The sequence below is a fragment of the Tachysurus fulvidraco genome, chromosome 17, assembly GCF_022655615.1.
Source record: "Tachysurus fulvidraco isolate hzauxx_2018 chromosome 17, HZAU_PFXX_2.0, whole genome shotgun sequence".
Lineage (NCBI taxonomy): Eukaryota > Metazoa > Chordata > Actinopteri > Siluriformes > Bagridae > Tachysurus > Tachysurus fulvidraco.
The window spans coordinates 6,851,966-6,872,438 of NC_062534.1; the positions used below are offsets into that span (position 1 = coordinate 6,851,966).

Sequence of the window (20,473 nt, forward strand, 5' to 3'; positions counted from 1 at the left end):
TTCCAGTGAACCTGTGGTTATTATACAAGGTAGTACAAAAGTTTATGTCTTTTAGGATAAAGGAAATCTGGACTCAGTCAGGTTGGTAGCTTTAATGATGTTAGGACTAGTCTTTCATTTTCTTGACATGTCCTATTACTCTAACGCATAGCAGATCTTTTTTTTTCCCCTCTAGCATGATGTTTTCATTTCAAAGCTTATATAGGAGTGATTTCTAATCAGTTCCATTATATCAGCATAGATATATCAGATTTTTTTTTTTATCTTATTTAAAATAATTGCAATATTGTTCACTGTAGCAGAGATGTAAATTATTCTCTGTATGATAAATCATGTAGTATATAGATATATGAGTATATAGCTATGCTGTATACTATATGAAAAAATACTATATAGCTAGCCATCTCTAGTATCATCAGTTTATTGCCTGGTGAATCTTTAATGGTATGCTTTCTTAAAAAAAAATGCTCCCGTTCATGTACGTACCAACACAGTGTCGGTTCTTTTCGAATAATGTTCTTGTACCTGATTATGTCCCTAGTGCTGATAGGGCAGAGTGTTTACCTTGGCTTGGACAGACTTAGAACGAACAACAAATAATGTGACAATATATTACTTACTGAAATCTCAGAGAGCTGTATTTGTCCAATTAGATTTTCTGAGAAAGGTGAGATTCAGGCTTCTGAGCAGGTGATCTGTTACCAGGAGTTTAAGAAATGATAATCATGTTGAGAAAAGTGGCCTAGTTTCCTTTTCCCACTGTTGATTAGGGTGATGCAATCATGAGTGTGTGTCTCTTCATGAAATCAGGATGTATGACTTAACAGCCTCCTTCAGGCATGTATGAGGTATTGTTTGCCTTTGCGAGTCTACAGGGAAACTTGGGTTACTACTGACCCTCTTGGAAGGCATTGAATTAGTGATAATTAAATTTAAGAAAATTTGTAATGGAATAAGTGAGATCCAGAGCCAGATGTTTAGAACTAAATCATGCTCTTCATCTGTTAACACAATAACATCTGGCACAGTCATCACCCTTATAGTTTTCAGAGTCATAATAAATGAACGAGCTGTGTTGTAGGATAACTCCTGTGTTCTCAATATAAGTAGATTCCACTGCCACTCTGAAAGGCAAAACTGGAACTTTAAATGCTTTGCAGAATTTGCTGACTGGCCAGCGTGGCAACTTGATCCGCTCAGCGCCCAACACCCTACTGGTTTCTGGTCCCGAGGTTCCCAGAACAGTTTGTGTGTGTGCCTCTGAGGAGCAGTGGCAGAGGGAGCCACAAGCCAAACCACACTTTTCCCACCACTCAACCGCCTTAAAAAAAAACATTATGATGGTTCGTGTCAGCATTGGAGGTATGGCCTATGATGGTTGGTGTCAGCAGTGGAGGTGTGGCCTATGATGGTTGGTGTCAGTAGTGGAGGTGTGGCGTATGATGGTTGGTGTCAATAGTGGAGGTGTGGCCAATGATGGTTGGTGTCAGTAGTGGAGGTGTGGCCTATAATGGTTGTTGTCAGTAGTGGAGGTGTGGCCTATGATGGTTGGTGTCAGCACTGGAGGTGTGGCCTATGATGGTTGGTGTCAGCACTGGAGGTGTGGCCTATGATGGTTGGTGTCAGCACTGGTGGTGTAGCCTATGATGGTTGGTGTCTGCAGTGGAGGTGAGGCCTATGATGGTTGGTGTCAGCAGTGGAGGTGTGGCCTATGATGGTTGGTGTCAGCAGTGGAGGTGTGGCCTTTTATGGTTGGTGTCAGTAGTGGACGTGTGGCCTATTATGGTTGGTGTCAGCATTGAAGGTGTGGCCTCTTCACTTGTTTGACTGAATGAAGATGTCATTCAACCAACTGTAAATCATAATGTAATACTGTGGCTGCTTCTGTATCTTTCTCACATCAGATCAGTAATCACATATTTGTTGTGGTCGGCTGGAGATACCTGCCTGTTAGATTATGTATATACATTTCATAATGCATGTCATTAAGCCCAGAAATACAATGGTAGGTGTCTGAAGAACCAAGACTAGTGTAAACATATCCAACCATGAGCCTCAGGGTAGTGTTAACTGTCATGCTTAGCAATTGGTAGCAATTGACCTATTGACAGCTGAGGAAATGGGTGCTCTTTACCTGTCTGGGTGAATTGAGTGTGGCATGTGTAAATGGGTTATTGTTATCATTCTCACTTGTCACCCGAGGCAACCACAGCAACAAAGGCAATACAGGACAGAAGGAATGAGAGCAAGCGTATAGGGACCACTCTGGTGGAGCTGGAGACGGAGCACACACCTTCCTTGACATGTTATTGACCCACATTTTACAAGTTAACACTGACCAGAAATATGACTAATAGAATACCATCTGCACTGATGCTCCATAGAATTCATTTTGGAAACGATTCTTAACACACTATAACAGTAGGCCAGGAAATACAGTATAGACTCAACAGAGAAAACCACAAAATACCATTTGAATCTTGTTAGTTTATTTTTGTACTTTCTTGACATGATCATTTAAATTTTTTTGCGTTCTACTTGTGCATTTTTCAAATGTCAGATTAATAGATGTCTTAATCCTTTTATAAATGATAGCTGGTCCCACTCGCTATAATGACCAGTTTTGTTCTCTAGCGCATTGTATTTATTTGAAATGGAGTGTGTATGAAAGGCTCCATCAGTCTTCCGAAGAGAGGAGTCTAAACGCTCTGTGCTCTCCACGGTGGTCTATTTGGGATTTGCCATGTAATTGTTGGCCCACAAAACCTCATCCCAAAACCCCCTCATTCCAACACTTATTGGAGGGAGACCCTTACTCAATCTTTCATACTTACAAACAACTCAATTTTGGCTTCTCATCATTTTCGTCCCACGTCGGTAAACCTTTTGGAATAGTTGAAGCTTGTGGAACAGGGTGTTTAAGACATAGTTAGATCCTCAAACTCACCAGGGCCTGAAGTGTATTTATGGCTTGCAAATTCTCCAGACATTGTTTCCTTAATGCTCTTTAATTTCGATCATAGCAGGAAACATAAAGGCGATTTGTCCCTACTGACTCGCACATTTCAGCTTGGGTTTCATTTTATGCAAGGTTGCTCAAATATGCGAGAGTGCTCATGTAATCTCAATCCTATTGTGTCAGTCTGGGAAATCATAGTATTCATATCCAGATGGTTTGAAAGCATATTGTAAATAATAGGTGGAATTCATTTACACACGCGTGGCCACATACCATCCCTAAAAATAAATAATAATAATAATAACTAAACAAAAATCTAACAAATTTTTCTAATTGGTTCGGAATTTAGGCAAAACGTCAAGTTTGGAACGTCTTCAGTATTTGCTGTTTATGTATTGTAAGATTATGTATGAATTTAGCTGAGTAACTTATGTACTGTTCACCAGAAAAAAAGACTTTTTTTTTTTTTTGGACCTGAATCAGAACAATCTTGAAGTGCCTATTACTAATAAATGTGCAAATAAGTGGCTATTAATATCGTTGTTCTTCCATTTTGGTGAATAATAAAGTTTGGATTGGCAACGCAACAGCAATTTTGAAACAAGACATAGGAAGTATGAGCCAGGATGAAGATCTCGATCTCCTCTTTTGTCACAGGCCTTTTCCTGGAGGTAAAAAAAAAAAACCTGGCACTTTACGGAAAGTTTAATCAAATGTACTTTTGAGCTCCGGAGTGTCTCCGGTGATCATGATGTTGCCAACAAAAATATTTTGCATTCAATTTCTTTAAGAACAAATAGCTCTATCACTCGGGCTCAATGATACATTTAGACTTTTAAGAACAAACACTCATTAAAGCAGATATATAAGAAATTTCTGGAAAGGATCTTTCAGTTTGATTCCTTTTGGCGAGTTAAAAGGGTGAAATGCTACTTACATTGGCCTCTTTCTGAATCCTGGCCTTTCCTTTTTTGCTGTCATTAGTGGACATTCCAGACATGCATGTTTGGCTACCTTTAAGCCAGCAGGCCATAAAAGGCTAAAGGAGATATGGGAGGCTGCATCTTTAAGACAGATCCCCCAGCACAGAGGGCTGAATGGAAAGAGACGCCTGCTAATGTATTGTGCTGCAGGCTGTGGCGCAGTCAGCTGCAGCAGAAGGGAATGTGTTTAGGTTAAATGGACAAAACAGATTCTGCCTTTAAAGACTTAGTCCTTCAGTTCTTCCCCTTCCTGTTCAGCCTTAATTCCTTCTCCACACACACATACACATACACATACACACAATGCATCATTCGACTGCTATCAATATATAAACCTTATTTGTTTATCCCCCAATAGACTCATTGATTTGCTTGATTTACTCAGGCACCATAAAAATCTTCATCCTGTCATGCACTCCTGATATTTCTGTCTCACATTCCATATGCGAGGGGAAAAAAAGGCCACGGGTAGCTCCAGACAGCTGTACACTGGTTTGTCCATTAATCGTTGCTGTGCTGGGACAGAGGCAGGAGAAGAGAATTGAGAGCAGCTCGTGAAAGTGTGGGGCCTTTTGTTTTCATCGGCGCACCTCTGATCTGTGAAACGCGCCACGCTGTCAGCCCCTAGGCTCCAATACGGAGGAGAAGCCTTGGGTCTGACCCACAGGCCGTTCCCGAACAGAAGGCCGAGAGCAAAACGCTCGTAAATCTGCCTGAAGAGTGGGCGTGCAACCTTCCAGGGAGAATGAGAATTCAATCTGGGGGAACGGCGCACCAGGAAGGTTTACTTGAGGTTTGTGTCTGATGAGAAAGCCATTTGCCAAGTGAAAGAGAGAAGAGGAGAGGAGGGTTACCTCAGATTCCTGCCTGTAACTAATTTCTTTTTCACACTTCCTCCATTTGTCAAAATGTCAGCTACCCACTTCCTCCTATGAGAAACAGAAGTGTAATGTGGTCAGTTACGCTTATTAACTTTAGCGGTGCCTCACTCACCTTGCTGTGGGTCTTACAGTCTTTTTTTTAATGTTGACAACAGACATGAATTGAAATGATTGTGAATGATGGAATCAATAAATTATTGCTTTCTCAGCACAGCACAGATCTTTTTAGGACGTGTTAACAGTAATTTGGCAAGCGTTTATTTTGAATGTATTTTATTGAGATGCAATATAAATACTGCTTATTAATCCCAGTTCTGTCTTGAATTAAAATAAAATTCCAAATCGTGCCTTATGTGCAAAAACGTGCCTGTGCTAATCAGTTTTCCTGTCAAACATTCAGCTGTATCAGATAGAGTAAGGCATTAGCTTTGTGTCAACAATCACTGAGGGTGACTCCCCCATCTTAAGAGCAACGGCTGTAGACAATATTTACAGGTTTTGACCTTTATAGCCACGAAGGAGCCACCAGCTAAGGAGTGTGCAAACAGCTCTGCCTCCATAGTGCGGCAAGCCAGGGAGACATGGCTGGCTGACAAGGGACTGTGGTTACAATTTCCCTGCAGACATAAACAGTGACACTATCAATTTCCTGCCTTGAGTCTCTTAACAGGGAGTAAGCAAGGCTGTGAGTGGGACAGGGGAAACCTCTTTCACTGAGCCGAGCCAATGCTACTTAAATCTAAGCCTGGCTCAACACTCGTAAGACCTGCTACGCCAATTGGTGTATACGGCTGGATGTAATGCATTTGAAGATGAAAACAGGCAGGGATTTTTAAAGATGTAGTCCTGAATATTTATGTTAACCACATCATCGACGTTCTCATGTTGCATCAATCTCTCAACAGGACGTTAGGATTTAAAAGAAGGTACAGTTTCCAGCAGAGCAACAAATTAGATGATGCCATGTGTCAGAGGCATCACATCTAGGAGTTGTTAAGAAGGACACAAACTGGGCCTCTCTCTATATAGTGAGGCACAAAGACTATTTATTTTGGGCTGAATATGAGTACATTTCTGTTCTGTTTATGCTTCCTCTGTTTAACTACTGCTGATAAAAAGCACAAGGTAATGTACTCTGGCTCCTATGCTTATGTTAAAGGAACATAGTATAGTAATAAGGCTAATAAATGGATACTGATATCTTTATAAATGTACCTACAGACTTATCTGTGTGTTCCTATAAAATCAAGCTTATGATTCCAGTCAATGTAACAAGACATTTTGTGAAACTCCATTGATGATCAATTGTACATTTGTTTTGAAATCTTTTCTCAGGTCCTCCTCGTGTTTCAGAGAAGGTTGTGCACAGACAGACGGTGCGGCTTGGACGCACCATGAAGCTCCAGTGTCCCGTTGAGGGTGACCCACCACCCCTCATCATGTGGAGCAAAGATGGCCGCAATATCCACAGCGGATGGCTGCGCTTCAGGGTCACACATCATGCACTGCGAATAAAGGAGGTGGAGGCTGAAGATGCTGGTACTTTCAACTGTAAAGCCACCAATGGCTTTGGCAGCGTCAACATCAACTACACCCTCATTGTGATTGGTGAGTCTTTTGATGGTGTACCTGTCTGTGAAAATCCAGTACGAATACATAAAAGTATAACACAAGAGCTTCTTAACACCAGATTAGAAGTATTTTGAATATTTAAGGTGAAAATCAATATCATTATTCAGCAGACTTGTAGAGCTCTAATTTCTCATCACAAGCTCACTGTTCCAACCAACCAGAACTAACTTAATCCAGTTAAACGGCACAACTGTTATTAAAGACTTGATCCTCCTCTCTGTTTATCATTACAGACAGTTTGATTGTTGTCGCTCAGGTGTGACATCCACTGGATGATCTTTTCTGTTCTGGAAAACAAAGAGCATTGCATGAGTAAACTGGCGCCCTGCCCAATTAACCGAGGCCTTATATGGCCCGGCTCCCTGTAGAGAACCAGAGAAAGTCTTGTGATCCTATAAGCCTTCTCTCAGAACTCTGAGTACATGAACCCTGATCCCCGTTGAGACATTTGAAACTTGCGATTTTATTCAAAACATGAGTAAAATGAACAGCTATTTCAGCCTTTTAAAATAATCACAAAAACAAAGACTACAGTCAGTACTACAAAAAAAGGACACTGGTTTTGTGGGTTTACAGTGATCTGTGCTATCTCCTGGACTGAATAACGTCTAATTTGATGGTCGGAAAATGTCTTTCGAAAGCAGTGCCAAGTCTAAATGGAGAGCCTTGCTGAGGGCCTCTATCAGGGTCAGTTTTCTATTAGCCATGCTGAGTTAATTATCCTTTTATTTTGTTCTCAATTAAGTCTCGTGTAATGTAAGACAAAAGGGGCTGAATTGTGGGTATTGAGAACATCCTCACTAGTGAATAGCCTGCTTGTATTGCTCCATACAGTAGATCATTAGCAATCTTTTAGTGTTGTCTGTGGTAATGTGTAATGCAGTGCAGCCCACGTTCTGACTCATCTTCTAAAAGTCTCGCTTGTTGTCCAGGAGAAAATAGTTTTCATATGTGACGCTATTTCAGGTAGACACTTAAAATGCTTAATAGTTCCCACAAGTATCCATTATAACAAGAAGCAGTTTTATATAGCACAGAGAGAAAAATGGGAGAAAGACAAATTAGAGTCAAATTAAAGGCTGTGTTCGAAGGTAATAGAAAGCTCAACTATCAGCTGAGAAAATTTCAAGGAGTCTCTGGATAAAACTCTTGTATAGAATGAGTTGCGAAGCTTGAGGCTTTTAATCCCCCCTCAGGAGCCCCTAATGTATCAGAGGTTTTGGGGGCAGCTGCCACGATGACTTCAGCTGAGCAGCTGCACCTGCTGTGCCTGGGCGCCCAAGTTGCACCAGGGCGGCTTTGATGCACCATTATTGTCTCCGCCATGCTGGTTAGTCAGGGCTCTTGAACTCCATCTTGTATCTTAATGTCTTTGTTGCTCCATTTTGTGTGTGTGTGTGTGTGTGTGTGTGTGTGTGTGTGTGTGTGTGTGTGTGTGTGTGTGTGTGTGTGTGTGTGTGTGTGTGTGTGTGTGTGAGAGGGATGAGGCATCTCATTATGGGCAACAAATGTCCCATAATGATAGTAATATGTGACAATTTTGACCTTGTTGGTACATTTGACTGGATCCCATGAGGAAGACGACTCCTTTACAAAAAAGTGCAGTTTTATGAAAGAAAGAAGGAAAGGAAGGAAAGGAAAGGCTTGTTTAAAATCACCCAGTTTGAGGTTGGGGTAGAGGCATTTTGTAATGCTAGAATATACTATCACTGGCCACTTTGATAGGAACATATGAACAAACACTTGCTCATTTGTGCAGTTTTTGAGTCAGACAAACAGGACAATGCATTTAATCATGCAAATATAGGCCAAGAGCTTCAGTTGATGTCCCTGTCAACTATCAGAATCTTCAGCTGTGGTACCCCATCCACCTCAAGCTTCGATATATTGGGATATAATGTTTTATGCTGTGCTGCGGGGGCACGCTGGCTTAGTGGTTAGCACGTTTGCCTCACATATATTAAATATACATGTCCTCCCCCGGTCCAAAGACATGCATGGTAGGTTGATTGGCATCTCTGGAAAATTGTCCGTAGTGTGTGATTGCGTGAGTGAATGAGAGTGTGTGTGTGCCCTGCGATGGGTTGGCACTCCGTCCAGGGTGTATCCTGCCTCGATTCCCGATGACGCCTGAGATAGGTACATGCTCCCCGTGACCCGAGAAGTTCGGATAAAGCAGTAGAAAATGAATGAATGCTGTGCTGCTAAACACAATTGTGCCGCTATTTGAGTTACTGTAGTTTCCTGTCAGATCAGTCTGGCCATACTCCTCTGAGATTTCTTATCAGTAAAGTGTTTCCATGCACAGAACTGACTCTCTCAAGATGTTTTTTGTTTTCCGCACCATTCTGTGAGAGACAGTGCATGAAAATCACACTGAAAAACACGCTGAACACTCAAACCAGTCACAATTGTCACCAACATCCACTCTACCTGGGATCATCCCCCCTCCCTCCCCCCCCCACCCCAAACTCTGATATATGATGTGAAGATTAATTGAAGTTCTTGATTGCGTTGTTTTGCTGACATTGGCTGTTGGATAATTGATTGAACGTGCAGTTGTACAGTGAGTCTATATTCTAGCATGAAGCCAAGTTTTAAAAAAATTATTTGGTGAATTCTGATGAATTGCTATGGGGAATGCTAAGTGTTCTTAATGAACTTTTGGATCTTCTGTAAAGTTTGTGAATACTTTGCATTAAGTCATTTTCATCTGATGAAGAAGAATTCCAATTAGAAAAGCATTCTGGTTAGAAACCTGACCTGCCACTATGAAAACAGATGTGGTTTAAGATATAGGTTCACAGCAGCATTCTGTTCTAGTTGATTTGTTGATTACACCGAAAAGATTTAGAAAGATTTGGGTGTCCATCACTTTACAATGTCAGATAGTAAAAGCCTCAGTCTACAGGCATTTCTTTCTCTTGTTGACATCTGTGTTGCATCTACTGTACAATAAGAAAAAAGATATCAAAGTTGCACTACTACATCTTTTTGATGCATGTACCGTTTTAAGAATAATGATGTGAGTTTGATTTGCAGAAACATGACCTGGAGGACCTACAATAACCGAGGCACTAATAAATTCCAAGTTGTCTCAGGAAACCAAAAATTTAGGGTTATCTAAACCTTCAAGTTATGCAACATGACCAAGAGCCAAGTGGGGCTAATCAAATCAGTTGACTTTATCATGAAAAAAAATCTGTATTTTAGTACTTGGCCGAAACTTCACATTCAAAAGAGACAACTTATTAAATTGATACGAATTGAAAAAGCTTTTCTTGGAGGAAGGAGTCACATTATATCCTCAACAGTCATACTGTATGCTCACATGATTAGTAGTCACACAAAGCAATAAAATTGGGTTTTTACCAGGTAGCAAATGTTAGCATTTTATCAGGTGTCATTTTCTTTTATAATCTGATAATTTTTTTGTTCAGATAACTAATTAAAGGCTGGATTTATTATTAGGATTTGCGTAACATTTCAGGAGTCAGTCATAACAATCCAGATCATTCCACAGTCTCCAAAAATGTTCTTACCAACTTGTAATAATATTGTTCTAGCGTGACACATCCGCTTTGGCAGTTATGGAAGGTTTGCATTTGGTTACAAGTAAGGCATTTAAAGTAAAGTGCTGCCACATTTTCAACTATTGGACCATATTTGAGCAATAAACCGTGAATGTGGCAGTGGAAGTTGATCCGTGCCTTTCTCCGGGTCTGTGGGTGGTCTCAGTAATTAGTTCAGACTGCACCTGAACCTCAAGTGTTTGTTCTTTTGATATTTTCACGTTTTCACTCATTGCCACTTTTTTTTTTTAATTATGTCTTGCCTGTCTCTCCCTGCTCTTAAATTTCATCTCATTCAGATAAATATTGTTACGTTTTTCTTTCCCTTTTCATTATATTTTACCACACAAAAGCTCCTCTGTTTACGTCTGCACTGAAATCAGGCCCAGGCTTTGAAGTCAGCCAGTGACACTTGCACATAACTGGAAGAATATTGAAGGAATCCTGTATTTCTTCAACCAACATTCTGTGGTCTTTTTCATTTGTTTTATTAGGGAAGTACGTTTGTTTTAGTGTTCACCTCTTTCTCACCACTTTTCAAACCACCAGATGGAGGACACCTTTCAGAACCACAAAGTCAAGCACTGCACCAGATAATCTTGATTTAAGATTTTAAATATTGACCTAAATCCTAACATCGCAACATCGAATAATCCTCAGCTTCCAAAGCTTTCATTCCCCCTGAGCTTTTCTTAAAACTTGTCCACATGTTCTTGGATATTTTTTGAAAACACTTTACCCTTCCTTCATTTTCAGTACATTATTCCAAATATTTCTGCCGAATGTAAAAATGTTTTGAAAATGCTCACATGAGAAGCCCAGCCAAATACGAACCAATAATACTAAGTAAACTGTTATGTAATACAAGAACTCAAGAATAATAAGATAAGATATACCTTTATTCCACAGTGGGTACATTTAATATATTTATTATTTATTCCACAAAGAAAAACCGTGCAAATATGAAACATAAGTAGAAACATAGTACAAATGTTTGTATTATATAACGGAGAAATGTTAATGCGTATGTTGATGAACATGTTAATGTTAAGGAGAAATATTAGTAATGTTGAGGTAAATGTGTCACCCAAATGAGGATGAGGTTCCCTTTTGAGTCTGGTTCCTCTCAAGGTTTCTTCCTCTTCCATCTAAGGAAGTTTATCCTCATCACAGTCACTTCAGTCACCTCAGGCTTGTTCATTGTGGATAACTACAAACACATTTAAATATAAGTCTAATACTAATCTTGAATTTTTGTTTTATATTCATCTTTGCATAATATTTGTATCATGTTCCTTATGTTCTGTAAAGCTTCTTTGAGACAATGTCCATTGTTAAATTTGCTATACAAATACATTTTAATTGAATTCAATTGAAATGTGGATAAACAGCAACATCAAATGTGTCAAACAAATGGACTCATGTGGACTGGCAATGATATATACTTGCATGTTGCTTCCTGTTTTTTAGTGTTTTTGCTTTTTCGGTGTGGACAGGAGACTAAAACCTGTGGAGAAAAAGAGTTTTCTAAAATATCTATATAGGTGTGGACAGGGCTTTTAGCGCTACATTGAAAAAGAAATTGTGTTTTTGAAGTACTGGGACTGCTTGTGTAGTTCACTCTGGGTTTTATGGCTTAGTGATCAAATGTCCCAGTGAGGACTGGAGACCAGTGTTGATAGGACTCATTAGTAGCCTTGCCCTTCTTTCGAGCCAGATGGGAAAGACATTAGCATCCATCCGTCAGTGGCAGTGCTGGCTCTGGGAACGAATCGTTCCTCTTATAGCCATACACTGCTCCATGTCCTCCAAGCGTGATCTGTTTCTTTTTCCATTTCACTCCCTACACCCACTCATTCATGTTATCCACATATGATGACAGATTTATTTTTCCCCACACCACCAAAGTATCCCTGTTTGTTTACTGATCCCTATGTCTGCCGATCATATATTTTTATAGTCTGGTTGTTCAGGATAACTGGAGATAAGGTTCAGGTTATTATGCCGGAGCAGGAAACTGCATCACTGGCTAAACTAATACAGGAAAAGGTAGCCTCAAGAGTGGCCAGCAGAGAGGGTCAGCATATGATAGCATTTGAAAAAACACTGTTACAGTAATGGTTCATGTTGCTTTTGTTGGCTCCTGCTAATATAAACTGGATACTAAATACAGAATAATTCAACCAAGATAAATTAGATTTTTTTTCTCTTTGTTTATGAACTCTGTGCAGATGTGACTTGAAGTAATTGCAAAATTAAGACATGTAGGAAGCTACAGAGAAGTCCCTGGTGATTTAAAGTGATTTGTGGAGATAGTTTGGGCCTTAAAACCTGCTGCTCAGCCAACATCTGGTAGTGATCTTAATCCAGGAAAACTGAAGCTTGAGATATCTAGTGATCTGTATGCAGGGTTTCCCTTAAGACTTTAAGATGCCCTGAGGTGGTCAGTTGGCAGAGCAAGTTTGCTGGTTTCGAAATTCTAGGACCTCACCGAAGATTTCTTTTTTTATTTATATATTTTATTTATTTATTTATTTATTTGTGTTTTACTAGGAGATTGAAGGCGTTTGTGCATTTTGTCTGCTTATTGGCTAAAAGGGTTTTTGTCCCTCATTATGGATTTTTTTGCACCAGACACTTGCACAAAATGATAAGATATTATAAGGTCTGCATTCTGATCTTATCAACCTTGTGACAAAGGGCTTTATCAATACTTCTATAATTGGTGGATATCTTTATCTATTTGTCTGGCTCCCTTGAAATGGAGTGGGTTTGGGAAATATTTTTCCTGGAATGTAATTATTTCAAGTCTTCCAAAACAAAATGAGAGATTTACACGAACTGTAAAAACAGACCTGACATTTTCAGACCTGACACTCTCCTTCCCTTCTGGCTGTTAAGGCTGAATGTGCTGGGCTGCCGGAAACCCCAAAATTTCAAACATGATATCTTTGGAAGCAATTTTGTGAGAACGTTCACCAGAGCTGTTTTTTTTCTTGTTCTGCACGGAATGCTCAACAAAGTCGAAACATGCCGAAAGATCATGTTTCACGGCATTCATCACTGGAATCTTTTGAGGAGAACTTAAAAGAAAGTTGTCCTTCTGCACTGTTGGGTCGATGAACGTGACGAGAATGAGAAAGTCCGCCTGCGCTCTCCCTAATCTCTTTTCTCCACGCACTCCTTGACACAAGTGTCAGATTCCACAGCTGTCTTGGGGCAGAACCTAAGAAAACAGATCGCATGGCAGCCCAATCTTGTGACCTTCGCAGGCTCCCTTAGAAAGTTCTGATTAGATATTAAACGAATTTCAAAGCCGATCAGAGGAATTAAATTCACGGAAGACAGCAGTGAGATATCCAGTGTTGAGTTACGCAATAAATTTGGCTTAATTGCCATAAAATTCGAGTATCTCTTTTACGCTGCTGTTCTTTTGCCATCACATAGCTTCAGTACGAGGCAGAGAACGAGGTTCTACTTTAGAGAAAGAAAGCTAGCTTTGTTGGTTTAAGTGGAGAATAAGTATAGTCACGGAATTGGGAAGAACAGAGGAAATGGGTGTAAAGAAGAATACAAAACCCTCCTATTGCCTTCCTTTCATGTGCTAACCAACCTGTTATGGCAGGCTTCTCAGTAGATTTGTCTTCGTTTGTACCTCGCTCAGCTTCAATGGTCATGTGTCCACTGGCTTGCCAGGCTTCAGGGCCTATCAGAGACTGAATGACACGCTTGGCAAAGCAAGGAAAAGATGGATCAGGAATTTAGAATAAAAAGCAGGAAAGGAAGAGAACAGAGAATGCCCTTTTTACTTTTTACCCATTGTTTCGCCAACTCTGTTTGTTCAAGTACAAGTTTGTGTGCAAAGTATGGCTTTGCTCCACTCCACTTTACCGGATAGGAACTTAGCGAGAAATAGTAGCTTATGAAAACAGAAAACAAGGAAGGACTGGCTGACCTTCAAATGTAAAAATGTATGACTTTACAATAAAGATTTCAAAGGCTATTGAGTTACAGTATTACAGTGTAATACTCAATCCTTTTTTCTTTGATACTGGCTCACCAGACAGACTTTATCATAAATAAACTTGCATGACCTTTCACTCCTCCAAAATATGCAACTGACAAAACTCAGGAAAAGGATTAACACGTTCATGTGCGCCAAACGTGTTCATCCAAACACTTCATGTATTCTGATCCTTATATTCATCACCGGTGAATCAACATTTCATTTGTGAGTCAGGATGAGCTTTGGTATGATCCAGGCTTTTTTTTTTTTTTTCATCAAAGCACCATTACCACAAGCCAAACAGATCCTCCCTCTTTTGTATTGTTACTGACCTACTCATCCGGAAGCGAGGCAGAGGAAATGAAGATGCCATTTTAAGCACACAATAATGTAAACATGGTGTTCGTCCCTCTACAGGTGGGGACAAGCTTGAGTTTCAAAGGCACTGGCAAAGGGAATCAGTCAAACATCCGGAAAAGGGGGAAAGCACAAACAAAGCACTCAAGCTGCTAGGACCAGCCGAAGGTAGAATGCCCAGGATTACATTTCACGCCTGCCTGTTTATGAAGGCTCTAATAGGGGGAGGCAGAGTCTCAACACAACCCATATCACAGTTCTGCTTGGCTTCATCATAGTGAGAGAGATGGAGGAGACAGGAGGTGCAGTCTAATCTACATTCCAGGAATTTGCAAAATGCATCTCAGCTAGGTGTGTCAGATACGATTCATGTTCAAAAAGAAGAGATGAATATGAATATCGTCAGGTTTCCTTTGAGTCAGTGATTGCAAATGTATTGACTAAAGATGACTCGCGTACAATGGAAGGACGCAAAGGTTCACGACGTGCAAGATGTTAGTCATCTGGCATAGACAAAAAACAAACAGTGGTTTTCAAAGTTTTTTTTAATGCACTTCACATGTCCCTCACACACCAAGGCCTGTTTCATATTGCCTGTTGCTTGCTGAAAATCTTCCCCACTGCTTGGAATGCTTTGTTAATTTGTAACACCTAATTGCCTCTTCACGATAAATTGGGAAGTCATTTGTTTCATCTGTAAGATGCTTAGACATGCCAGTGGGAGCATAACTGTAAAATGGGGTTTGGTTTGTAAAAATGTTTCATTTTGCCAGGCCACAAAACATTCTCCTTTATGCCAGTTAAATGTCATTTTACTTTAACAGATTACTATGACAAAAAGGAAAAAAAATATTACATGCATCAACATGGATTCGCAGCTCTTTGTTGTTCCTCCCATTTGGTCTTTGGCTCACTTAAGGTATTTTGCTGCCGAAGCGTGCACAACGGATTCCTGAGGACATCTAGGTGGAAGGTGTTTGTGGTTCGTAGGACAATTTCAAGTCCTGAACATCAGCTTGTTTATCACAGCAAGATGAGACAGTGCCTTTAGTTTGCTCTCTAATGGGGTGGGGGGTTGTATAAAATGTAGAAAAAGCTCTCTACTTCCTTCTTGTTCTTCTTTGTCCCATATGCCTCAGTGCAGCAACTTGTGTATCTCCGTGCATCCTCAAAAGACCCACTTGAACATAAAGCTTCCATGCATTCAGATGCCAGACCATTCTCATGGACCTTAAGCTCTTCTCCTCTTCAACCTTGGACACTTGAAAATGCAAAACAAGAGAAGAGGGAACCTGCAAAGGAACAAGGATTTGCAATGCTGAAAAGCATAGGGGCATTTTGTCCCTGATTAGCGGCCGAAGAAGGGAGAGCATTTTTGCTCTGAAAAGAAAGCTTATAGCTCATTATAAGCTGGCCAGGATTAAGCTTGTTCCTCTATTGTTCTCTAAGGAGGTACGAGGGGGCCGACACAGAGGGTGGCGCCTATATCCTTTTGAGCCCCACATCTACACACCTACCCCGAGTTTCCACCCTTTTAACGACATATAATAGCTTTTTCTCTGTGGTGCTGGGTGACTGGTACAGCAGAGGAATCCTCTCTCATTAGAGGTGGTCTTTGTTCAGCTCCCTCGCTATTCTTCCTATGACCGGCTGCTGATTATCGAGCCCTAACGGCACAGTGGTGCAACCTGTATAAAAGGAAACAAGTGAAGTGTGGTCAGAGAGAATAGATGCACCAATTAGTTCAGATGTGTTTGAGGAGAAGACAGTGCCTCATCGCAGGGCTGCCTTTGAAGTCTCACAGCGCTTTGTTTAGCGTGACCTTCTCTGTTTTTGGAGTGCACTACTTTTTTTTTTGGTTTGGGGGGTTGGCGGAGTTGTTGCTGTGTTTGTTCCATTTGAAAACTCTGAAACGGCACTGTCACTTTGATCATAATGTAGAATAATCAAAAACAGTTATTATAAACTCTGTAACGCATATGCGATGTTTTATTAGCATTTCAGGATGAATCTCTGCTACTCTGCAGTACAGACTGTTTTGTTTCTTGGTTTTTTGGTAAGCTTTTCAGATGCAAATACTAAATATACCGCATTCGTTCATTCATTCTCTGTAAACGGTTTATCCTGGTCAGGGCTGTGTTGCATCTGGAGCCTATACCCACCTTACACCCAGGATGGGACATACGCACGCTTGCACACTTACAGTTGCTAATCCACCTTCTGGTCTTTTTTTGGACCGTGTGAGGTTTCCTTCACCATCGTGGTGAGAACATGAAGAAAGACAGCAACCCAGGTCTCATGATTCCCCATTGATGCTTGAGTTTTTATTTTGCTTAACGTTCTCCGCCTCTATCTGGTAATTGGTCCGTTCCCTAACATGTACACCTGTTCTTACAGTACTTTAGCATCTTTTTATACCCTTCTTTTCTTTTACACTGTCACAAAGCCTCGTACCATTTACTCATGCAATTCTGAGCCTCGTCTCCTTTCCTGTGTAAATATGGTTTTCGACTTGGCCTGCCCCTGATTCAGATAACAGATTTTAAATGATATATCGTCTGTTTTATTTTTGCCTTTTGATTGCATCACTAATCAGTTTGCTGTTAATAAACAATACGCCGAGTTAATGCACTCGCATCCATCTTCATCAGGCGGCACATTATACTGAGCTCAAGGTTGAACCACTGTTGATTGAGACCCCGGAGCTGTGAGGCATTGTTTCTAAATATATTGCAAAAAAAATTCTCTTTTTATAAAACTTTTTTATTTTGATTAGGGTCAGTCTTAATTATATTATAATCTCATAGTCATCTAATGAATGATACGAGGTCTGAACTTGTACTTGAAAACGAACCCTGCTGTTTTTTTGCGTCTGTGCGAATTGTTTAATCAAGGCTGGGTAGAAAATATTTTTCCACACATTTTGGGATTGTAGTAAGTCCATAACCAACACAACTCCGTGATGCATTGCAACAGATAGATTAAGTTATAGCACTGCGGTGAGACCGGCATAGTAGACATTTCCGTTTTTCTTTTTTTTTCTTCTTTGATGTGGTCTTAAACCTCAAACTTTATTTCATCTCGCGTACAACACGGGAATAGGGGCACATGATTCAGGAGTGTGAGTAAGTCCTTAGACATGTGTTGCTGATTGTCAGACAAAAAGTGTCTCACGGTGAATTGGCACCAGCTCTCCTTCTCTCAACTCCTCCTGTCATCTTCAAACGTGAACAGGGTGAACTCCACACAGCACTGATGAAAATATGTGTTGATGGAATGTATCGGTTATTACCAGCTTCAGACCTCTTTATAATGTCCTGGTCCTGGGGCACTAAACTACTCGTGCACTCTCGATTCTTCTGCAAAACTGTTTTCATTGGCATGACCTTGATATGCAAAATCAATTTTTTTATGCATCGTGTTTGTATTGTTGATTAAACTGTCGGAGTAGCTCAAATTCCTTACAGATTTCTACGATGGTTTTGTGGCCATAACCCATGAATCACAATCTTGTGTTTGCCAAGAACTGAAATGAAATGAAATGATCTGAAATTAGTGGTTTTAGTAAAGGTTCTCTAAACAGTGACTATAGAAAATTGCTAGTAAGTAGTTCAATTTGTCAAAGTATAGCATAAACATTATTTAAAAAATAGCCACTGGATTTACTTCTTTTCTTTGCTTTTTACCTGACTGGAGGAGTCCATTTCCTTAAAGAAACATTATGTGGGATTGTGTGTTGCATGTACTGTACAATGGCTACAATTTAGCATGTAGTTCATGGAATGAACTTTAGGCAAGTAACTGACACCTCCAGTCTTAAACCTTTTAAGACATCGTTTTAGTCCTACACAGTTTGGTCAGAACGAGCGCGGGTTCAGCGTAGCGTGCTGAAGCAGAGGTGTCTGTTTCAAAGGACGCTTGGTGCAATCAATATCTGAGATATGTTAATTCGGTAAAGCTCCGTCCTGTCCTTGATGTTTGCTAGAGTTACAGGCAGGCAGCTGGGGTGAGCGGGTGAAAGGGGAGGGGGTCAGTGAAAGCAGGTGGGCAGCGTCCAGTGCCCAGAAATGCCACCAATCTTCTCCTGCCTCATGCCAAATGTGTTTGTGATGCACCTGATATTTAACTCAATTAGTCCAGTACTCTTGTCTTTTGTGTTATTCTGCCAACCGCTTAGAAGTAAATATGTTTCAGATTAGTTCATGGAATTTTTTGAATTGGACCTTTATGTTAAGGAATAGTGCAATAAGCTCTGAAATCCCTCCAAGTGTTGGTATGGAGAAACAATATTAACACAACACTTCTCCTGAACTCCTCCTGAAGCCTCCAGGCTTTTTCTTCTGTTTAATATCCCATATATACATATCTTTAGTAATGTCCCCGCTTTACTATCCCGCCACGTAAAACTGAACCGCGAACACGATATAAAGCAGCCGCCAAACAAAGGCATGAAGAAAATGTGCTTTCTGAACCGCTCGCTGCGTGCTGAGCTTTGCAAAAGGTGAGCCAATGGAGAACTTTTACTACTAATATGTACAGAACATGATACTTAACTCATGGAGTGTAAACCTCTGAAATATATCAAAGTCGACATTTACTACCCGATTTCCACATGCTCGCTGACTACACTGTTAAAACCTGTATTCTGTAATAATAGATGCATATAAAAGAGAATATTCTTGATAGGGGAAAGATAACTGGATGTCATGGTGTTAAAAAAATCAAGGGAAGACGGGTATAAACATAAAATGCCGGCTCTGTTACGTGCCTCACTAGCATTTGATCCTGCCGTGGATTTCGCCGAAGCCCCAGACGGCGTGGCCCGCTAATGATAACATGTTGCTTTCTTAAACTCTGCTGTGAGAACATCAGCATGTGGTCCTGCATTTCCCTTGATAGGGTTTTAAGGAGACGTTTTGAGGTTTTGTTTCAATTCTAGTGTACTATATGTGAAAATTCATCTTTTCGAACTGTTGCCGTTGTCTCGTCCTCATGCATGAGGCAGTAAATTGGTCATTGCTGTAATTGACAGGGCAGTTTCGCAACCACTCAGCACAGGGTCACAACACAATTTGCCTTCTAAAGCCAGAAGCTTTAGTCAGATCTGAAGAATTTTTCCTGTCATGTTCCTTTTGACAAAATATTGCAGATGAGTTTCAAACAAGCACACTTGTGCTGTCATGCAAGGACAAATCGGTGTCCAAATCCGCTGTGTGCAAAGCAACAAGCTTTAACGCCTAATGCAGGTTTCTCTTTTATTCCCTTACAGGTGGCCATAATTACCACTGATGGCCTGCGATCAAACCACTACCAGCATGAGACAAACACTGAACAAAGCCGTACATACAGACAGCATTACTTCCTTGCAAAGTAATCACAAGAATATGTGTTTCTGGAGCTTCGGTGTACTAAGTCGAGCCTGTGTTGCCTCAGTCCACTGCAGATCGTGTGGATGACGTTTTAAGTTGAAGTGTGGATATCAAGACAGTTAAGACAGCATCCAGTCAGTGATGTGGTTTTGGCCCACCACTGAATTTAGGAACCATGATATTTCTAAAATAATTAAGATCCGCTAATATTTAGATGGAACAAAACGTTCATTGGTGTACACTTTTTTGCTAATGGAAATTTGACAGAAAATTTTTTATCTTCGTTCATGGTGGATTTCTGAATTTGTCTCGCTAGGAAATGAGGTTGCATGAACCTTAAAAGATTTCTGTTTTTGTTCTTTCTTCAATGCCCCACGATAACAATGTACTGTAATACCTTTGGGAGATAAATCCTAAGCCTTTTTGACTTTCCCCATTCCCCAGATTCAATCTTGATTCCTAAAAGCCTGAGGCGGAAAACTGCATAGACTACAGTCATTATCTTCTCCCCCTGCGCCGGTAATCCTTAAAATAGGAAAGGAAATGCTTAATGCAAGGTCAGTCCTTATTTGCCGGAGTAAGGCCTCTGCAAAGCTCTCTCATGCTCCTCGGCATAGCAGAGATCGAGACAGACTGTCAGGGATTGCGCCAAAGCGAGTAGGACTGTAGCTAATCATGCTGCCTCTGCGTCAGTAGGAAGGTGACGTTATGGAA

At 40.5% G+C, this 20,473-nt stretch overlaps 1 protein-coding gene across 2 annotated transcripts in view; it reads left to right on the forward strand.

The window, feature by feature from the left end:
* The window catches only part of fgfrl1a (fibroblast growth factor receptor like 1a), a 41,527-nt gene that overhangs the window by 13,668 nt on the left and 7,386 nt on the right, over nt 1-20,473 (forward strand). For both annotated transcript variants that reach the window (XM_027154508.2, XM_027154507.2), the window contains exon 4: nt 6,159-6,431. In XM_027154508.2, the coding sequence (XP_027010309.1) occupies nt 6,159-6,431 (273 nt within the window). The remainder of the gene's footprint in view (nt 1-6,158; nt 6,432-20,473) is intronic.